The sequence below is a fragment of the Vipera ursinii genome (genome assembly GCF_947247035.1).
Source record: "Vipera ursinii genome assembly, chromosome: 1".
NCBI lineage: Eukaryota > Metazoa > Chordata > Lepidosauria > Squamata > Viperidae > Vipera > Vipera ursinii.
The window spans coordinates 83,452,571-83,460,523 of NC_139512.1; the positions used below are offsets into that span (position 1 = coordinate 83,452,571).

Below are 7,953 nucleotides of genomic sequence, written 5' to 3' on the forward strand. Positions count from 1 at the left end.
AGAGAGAGAGAGAGAGAGAGAGAGAGAGAGACTGCACTAGTATTTAGGCTACTGTTTGATGTGGTGGAAGGAAAATGATGAATTTCCTACTTTCCAGTTTTTCGTTTTTGTTTTTTTAAAAAAAAACCCAACATCCCCAGTGATTTTTTTTCTGCATAAAATTTTGTCACCGGACGTTTTTCTGGCTTACATGTCTCCTGATCACATGACCTAGAAAAGCGTACATACAACCTGCCTTCTATTTCCCAGGGCACACATTTATTTAATCAGACAAGATGCCCTGCATGGGGAGAATAGAAATGCTTCTGTACCCCTTTACACAGACAAAAATATACACATCAACTATGGCCGCTGCAGGTAAAGAACTAGAAAGAATCCCAGAACTCATGTTCTGCACACTTATTCTACCTTCTTACAGAATTCTTTCTGCCTCTGATCTCTTAACACTATATATCAGACATGTCAAACACAAGGCCCGGGGGCCAGATCCGGCCCGCGAAGTGGTTTCATGCGGCCCACGAAGCCATCCTGGAAACAGTGAGGGAATGGCCCCCACTGCCTTGGCCCTGGCCCAGAGACCCTCCTTCTGCCAGAGACCCTTAGAGCTGCCCCACTCCTGCCCAGGCCCCCATAGGCACCCTTGATGCCAACAATGTAGAGCTGGCCACGCCCACCCAGTAGGCCATACACACTCTAGCCACACCCACCCAGTAGGCCACGCCCACCCTGGCCACACCCACCCGGCCCCCTGAGGGCAACCGCAATGCTGATGCGGCCCTCAATAAAATTGAGTTTGACACCCCTGCTATATATGCTCCAGATGTGACAAAGTGATTAAAGCTGGTGGGAAATTAAAACTTCCCCCTTTGCTTTCGCTTGTACAGAACTGGTTCTTCAAAGTATCAAAAGATCTGAGCCCCAATATTGTTTCTGATACATAGCATAAGTTATCAGTCCACACCAGTATATCCATATGCAAACATTTCTAAGAAATGCCCTCAGCTAATTCATTAAAGCTCAGAGGACTATCATGAAAAGGATGGAACTTCCATTCATACAGTACTGGATTGAAGCACTGAACCTTAGCAAAAGTCATGATGCTTTTAATTTCAGATTCTGTAGGTACCAGCACCACAGTCAAAAGAGAAACTAAGCTAAAGGAAAGTCCTAAATTATTCTTGGCAGAGGTTTTTCATTTGTAACTTTTGTTTGCCAGAAACCAAAATGGGAAAGAAATTTAACAGCTCCTGAAAACTGTTCATAGTCATAAGTACAGTATTTTGATAGTTCTGAAGGAAGATTTTTTACAGCAGTGAAACAGTCAAGAGTAGGCTGTGCTGAAATTTGAATGGACAGAATTAAATCAAACTGGAATAATTGTTTTCTTGGAAGCATGTGGAAGGAAACTTATAAAGACCAGTAAAATCTACAAGGCGTATGTTTTATATAGCCTATGATATTCATCTGATTTTGAATACTTTAATGCAGGAAATCCAGCTATAAAAAATAAGTCTATATGCCAGATTCTTCTCCCTATTGTGTGGAACAACTCTATCACTAACTCTCTTGGGCTTAAGAAAAATATCCATTCAAATTATGGAAAAGGAAAAACTTCAAAGAAGAATGAAATCTAAAACTTGGATACAAAAGAGGCAAAACATTAACACATCTTTACTGAAATATCCAGTTCTTTAGTATATTACAGAAAGGCTTAAGAACATATATCATGTACCTAAAATGCAGACTTTTTTAAATAACAAGATTTTGTATATATATATATATATATATATGTGTATATATAAAAAGAAAGTAAAGTGCAAGAAACTGATTTTTCCTTTCTCCAAATTAATGCATCAAACTTTACTACACTGACAATACTATAAACCTGGAAAACCCTCCCCCCATTTTATTATACAACAGTGGGTTACATATAAAACAGAAATGCTGTGGAACCACTTTTTTTGCCAAATACTTCTCACTGTTAAGGGATAAAAGGCGTTAACAGCATTGACTTTTCTGCACACTTGTTATAACTGTTGACTTTGTTGCTGTCCATGTTGGCTGGAAATTCACTAGAAAACGCTAGCGTAAGTGGAGCCACAGTATCTAGATATTAAATTGTTATGTGGAGTTTTCTTTCTCAAAAAAGGGTGTGACAAAGAAACACATGCAGCTCTTGATGTCCAGTGGAAGGACAAGGGAGGTGTTTCATTCAAGCACTGGCCATAGCTTTTTGTACAGGACCTTTTAATTTGATTAAGAACTTTTAACATCCGATAAGGGAAATGTGGACAGAGAGAGTTAATTTTTATGTATAGATTATATCAAAGGCATGAATCATCTCCTAAACTCAGCTATGATTTTAACTCCCAGCTACTCTCAGCATCTTCACAGCAATTCTGACAAAAACTGCAGATTGGGAAGAAATTTTTGACCTTTTCTGTAATAGGCAATAGTGCAGATCCAGGGTAGAAGGTGCAGGGGTGGGGGATTGTTACATCTAATTCTGAAAAACGGAGGGGGGGGGATTATGACATTTTAATCCATGGCACCCTTCTGTTGAACAGGATAACAACTTCTATCACCCTCAGCCACCATGCCAGCTGGGGCACGGTGTAAGAGGTGGTTCAATGCATCTTCTAGGAGGTTCCCAGGGTGCAGAAGGCCATATGAGTGCTTCTCTCCCAAACATCCAGGCCTCCCCAGCTGTCACCAGAGGAGTGGAAATTGGCAGCAAGGCGCTTTTTCTTCAGGAACTGGGAACTTAACACTGGGAGTGGTCAGATAAAGAAAGATCACATTCTGCAGATAAAAGATTCCAGGAACAAAGTATCTGAGAGACAAGAACTAGTTCAGCTACTGGCTATTCATCCTCACAAAACAAAAACTCTGGAATCCTGTTCAGTTTTAGCTGGGCTTGCCACATATTCCTCCGTGAAACCTCAGGAACACTCTGTACGGAGGGGCTCCTGTCAACCCCCAAGTGGGTTCCAGCCTTGATTTCCTTTAGGGATGGATATTGATCCCCAGACCCTTGAATAGGGGGGGTAAGACCCCCCCTTCAGGCGCCCTTCTCCCCTTCCCCCCCCCATTCCTGAATCCCTTTCGAGTCTCATAAAATCCAGGCGGTTTCGCCAAGCCAAAGAGCATCACGGAGCGGCGGCGGCCTTGGCTTTGCAGTGCAAAATGTGCTTGTGGACAAAATCGATGCGCTCCTGGAGCATCTGGGCTTGCTGTTCGGAGAGGAAGCCGAGAATCTCGGCCAGGGGCTCCCGTGTCCGGTAGACCCTGAGCAGCTCGGACGCCGCGTTGCGCAGGCGGTGCAACTCCCGCACTCTCTGGGCGGTGGCCTCGCGGAAGACGCAGACGGAGCGCAGCAGAGGCTCGTTGTATTTGTCCCACATGGCCAGCAGCCGGTAGCCGTGCACTAGGCCGGCCTCGTTGTCGAGGAAGACCAATCCCCCGTTGGGGGCCCGGTGCAGGTTGCTGGTGGCCCGGTGCATTACGCGCGGGTCCCACTGCAGGCTAAACAGGTTGCTGACCAGCCGGTCGAAGTTGGCCGTCAGATAGTCGAAGAGAATCAAGTCGCTCCACTGCACCAGCTCCACCAGCTGCGCCTGGCTCAGGCCTCTCAGCTCCCCCGCCGCCAGGGGCTGCAGCCTCCGGCCGGCCGCCGGCGCCCCCGCCTCAGCTTGCCAGGGGGCGGGGGCCACCACGTCGGTCAGATTGTCCACCCAGCGCGCCAGGCTCACCACGGCCCCCTCGGCCCAATGGGAGCCGCGCAGCTCGTCGCGCACTTCCGCCCACTGCCCGCCGCGGGCTTCCACCCGGGAGAGCGCCAAAGGCGGCAGCCGCTCCTGAATGCCCAGCAGCCCGGCCAGGTGGTAGGAGAGCGCCTCGCCCTGGATCTGCTCCGGGTTGATGCCGTAGCGCACGCAGGCGCGGCTCCCGTCCGATAACCGGGCCAGCCGGTTGGAGCTGCGGCCGCAACCGCCGCGCTCGAGCGAGACGACGCGCGCCTCCCGGGCCGCCCGCAGCCACGAGGCGGTCTCCTCCGCCGGAAAGCCCGGCGGCACCTTAGCCTCCAGAGTCGGGCTCCAGAAAACCCCGCCGCGCACCGGCAAGAAGGGAAAGTGCTCCTCGGCGCCCATTGCGCCTTGCCTCTCCCGCCGAGGGCGAGCCGAAGGAGGCGGCGGCGGCTCCTGCCCGCTTTCTCCCTGCCCTTCCTGGAGCTCCGTCGACTGTCCCGGGAGCGTAAGCAGCGCTCGGAAAGTTTTCTGGGCGGCTTGGAGGCGACTTGTCTGGAGGGGACGGCTCGGTGCTGCCGGCGCTACTGGGATGCCGCCGAACGGCGAGTCGGCCGGCTCCTGCGGGAACTTCGCCTCGATCGTCCTCGGCTCCCCGATCCGTCCGCTCCACAGCCCCACCAAGGAAGCCAAAGCTAGCAGCCAGAGCACGGCCACGGAGCCTAGCCCGGCCAGACCCGCTCGTTGCATTCTCCTCCCGCGGCTGGGGCTGAGCTTGGAGGCTGCCGCGATCTTAGTCCGCCGCTCCGGGACTCGGTAGCTGCGCTAGCCCGCGGCTCGCCCGAACGGGGCTGCCTTGGCTCATGGTGGCTGCCGCTGGCCGGTTCCAGATTCCGGCAGGAGCCTGCCTAAAAGGCGGCACGGAGGAGGAGGAGGAGGAGCCCGTGCGATAAGGAGGAACCCCGATTCCAGACGGACGCCCCAGCCTCAGCTGCGGGGCCGGTGTCTGTACGCGGACCCTCTAGCGATTGAAATTCACAAGAACCGAGACCACGTGGGGGGGGGAAGGCGAGGGGGAGCACCGGGACCCAACCCACCGCCCAGCATGGTCTTCCGCTTAAAGCGGCGATGGCTCGTCGAAAGGTGGGGCCTTTGCCGTCCGATGCCTCTCGGGGAGGGGGGAGGGCACTTCCAAGAAAGGCAACCCCCCCCCCCGAATGCTAGAAGAGCCCTTTGGGACGCCCTTTTTTTGGGGTGGGGTCGTGGCGACGACGAGTAGCATCTCCGCGAAGGGATGGAGCTAGGCGGGCGGCCATCTCCGAGCGCTCCTCCCTCCTCCCATCCGGCTCGGGAAGCACAAAGGATTCGGCCCGTTTAGAATAAAAGATGGGAGAGAGGCACATTGTGCTGCTGCATTCAAAGAGCTCTTTCTTTGAGCGGGAACAGAGTAGGTAGGAGGGCAGCAGCACGGAATGGTGGGAGAGGATTAATCCGGGCGGCAATCTGAGGTCAGTTAATTAGCAGTGAGCAAAGGTCCCCCCGAAGGTTGCGGTGAAGCGCTTAACCCTGGATCAGGCCATAAGAATTCCGTGCGGCTCAAAAAGAAGAAAGAAAGAGAGAGAGAGAGAAAGGAAAGAAAGAGAAAGAAAGAAAGAAAGAAAGAAAAAGAGAAATCCAGCCTGACTGGTGTTTCTGTCTTCTTCTTAGCCAGGCAAATAGACACGTTTGAACTCTACTTAGCATAATCAGCCTGCAACGGTGAATGTGGACTACTTTATGCACGTATGCCTCTATTTAGGATTCGAGTGAAATCGGAAGAAATATCTTATCTCCCCGAGGGTTTTTATCCACCGTTGATTTGAAGAATTATGTAGCCATCCTTGAGTGGGCAGAAAATAATACCTGCGTGAAATTGGCCGCTCCCAGTTGTCAATCCCTGCCTTATTCTACCTCTGTTAACTCTCGGCTTCAAATCGCTGGTTTTCATCCAAGTTAGGTGACAAATGACAAAACGGAACAGATTTTACATAGCTCAAGGCTGTCGTTGGATGATGCCAAACTTGGGGGGGGGGGAAGTACTGCGGGGAAATACCAATACAAAAAGAGACTTCAGACTGTCTCATTCTTAGAGTGGGAACCAGATGAAGGCAAAATACAAAAGAGGTCTTGCAGGAAAAAAAGAGGTCGCAGTGGGGAGTGCCCCCTTTTCATTAGGGAAAGATAAGCTTGAGTGGGAAGGAGGATCCATCCCTTCTAGGCAAAGGGCGACAAGCAGAAGATCCAGAGGACTGGCCAGGACAGAAGCAGCACCTTTGCTCTGCTTCCCCCGCACCCCTGTTGCCCCCCCTCCTCAGATAGTCTGTTCCCCACCACTGGTGGAGAAGCAGCTAACATGGAAGCAAAATTCAGCTATAGTCTGGTTAGCTTCTGTAGCATGGAATTGTGAAATGTTCTGTTCTTTATCTCTACTTGCAGCAATAGCCTTCTGAATCATATTCCTAGTGTAATAAGAAAGCTCTGTTATCTAAGTTTTACTGCTATGAGTGATCCCATTAGTTTTGGAGCACCTAACACACAGGTCTGCAACCCGCGGCTCCGGAGCCACATGCGGCTCTTTCAGCCGTTTCCTCCGGCTCCCAGTCCTCTGCCATGTGCAGTCCCCCCCCCCAAAAAAAGTGGGAGTAAAAAAGTTCAACCAATCAATTCAAATATGCAGGGTAGGTGCATATCTCGCCTTGGCTCCACTCTTCAGTCAAACCCTGTTTTGCGCATGTGCGCATGTACGCACATGCGCACACATTTTTTGCGGCTCCCAGTTTTTCCTTTTGTGAGGGAACCGGTTCTGAGTGGCTCTTTCACTGTTTCAGGTTGCTGACCCCTGGCCTAACAGAATGGGATGGGTCACATTGGATAAGCTAAAGGTGCTCCGGTGCCCCTCCTTTTCCATCCTTGGTTGGCATGAATTTATAGGATTTCTCAGGCAGTTGAAGAGTGAAGCCACTGCAATGCAATATCTCCTTGTAGGCAGTACAGAAGGGCAACATGGTTGAGAGAACCAAAGGTCCAACAGAAAAAGAACGACGGCTCTATTCATCTTCAAGTCCCACCAGATAAACTAATGTATTTCCAGTTGTGTCGTATCAAGGCCGAATTCTAAACTGAAATGGGTCCAGGTAATCTGTTTCCTCCAGAGGCTTTTATAGATGTTGCCCCACTACTTTCTCAATAATCTTTCCAAGAATGGGATTTTGAAGATAAGGAGTTGGGCTGGCCTTTGAATGAATGGGGCAGTGCCTCCAAAGCCACTGAAACTTCTCTCAAAGTGACATTGACCATTGCCAGACCCAATTCCCAGTCCCATTCCTGAATGTTTTCAGGAGCCCCTTCAGATGGATCTTAGATCACAAAAATCCTTCTCCATTTCCTCAAGATCCACAGCAATAGGAATAGCACTTAGACTTATATACCACTTCATAGTGTTTTACAGCCCTCTCTAAGCGGTTTACGGAGTCAGCATATTGCCTCCAATCTGGGCCCTCATTTTCCCAATCTCAGAAGGATGGAAGGCTGAGTCAATCTTGAGCCGGTGAGAATCGAACTGCCAAACTACAGATAGCAGGCAGTCAGCAGAATTAGCCTGCAGTACTGCATTCTGACCTCTGTGCCACAACGGCTCAGGTAAGAGGCTCCAGGTAACATCACAAGGCATCACCTTAGTAACATTGCAGTAGTTTCACAATTACTATTAAAATGTAGGCATACTTTTAAATACTGAAATGTGGAATATACATCTTATAAATAAATATCTATTAATAAACTAGGTGAGTATCATCTAACATTAATTAATGTTTCCTTCTCATTCTGCAGCCAGAGAGCAAAGAAACTAAAGAGAGCAATCTATTCAGAACTCATACCAGAATCTAAGAAGTTCAAGATATTCAGAATAAGTTATATAAGTGTATGCGTTCAATTGAGGCTGGAGGTGGATGGCTCTGGAGAAATCAATTGGTTAATTGTCAGATCAAGCTCTTTTTTATATTTCTAAATCCAGACCTCAAGATTACACATTAAACATCACAAGTATAGGTAAAGCCATCATTCTAACATTGTTGCTACACAAGTGAAAATAGGGTACTTCATGAGCGTCCATATACAGACATTCTAATTTGTGGATGGGCAAAGAGGGGAAATAAACGACAATTTTGAT

The 7,953-nt window shown here is 49.3% G+C and overlaps 1 protein-coding gene across 1 annotated transcript; it reads right to left on the bottom strand.

Annotated features, from left to right (window-relative positions):
- Positions 1 to 3,149: 3,149 nt before the first annotated feature.
- FJX1 (four-jointed box kinase 1) lies at positions 3,150 to 4,496 on the bottom strand (the record flags this gene model as incomplete). The annotated part of the gene is made up of 1 exon (XM_083356839.1): positions 3,150 to 4,496. The coding sequence occupies one exon, from the start codon at positions 4,494 to 4,496 to the stop codon at positions 3,150 to 3,152; it is 1,347 nt and encodes a 448-aa protein (XP_083212965.1).
- Between the last annotated feature and the right edge of the window lie 3,457 nt (positions 4,497 to 7,953).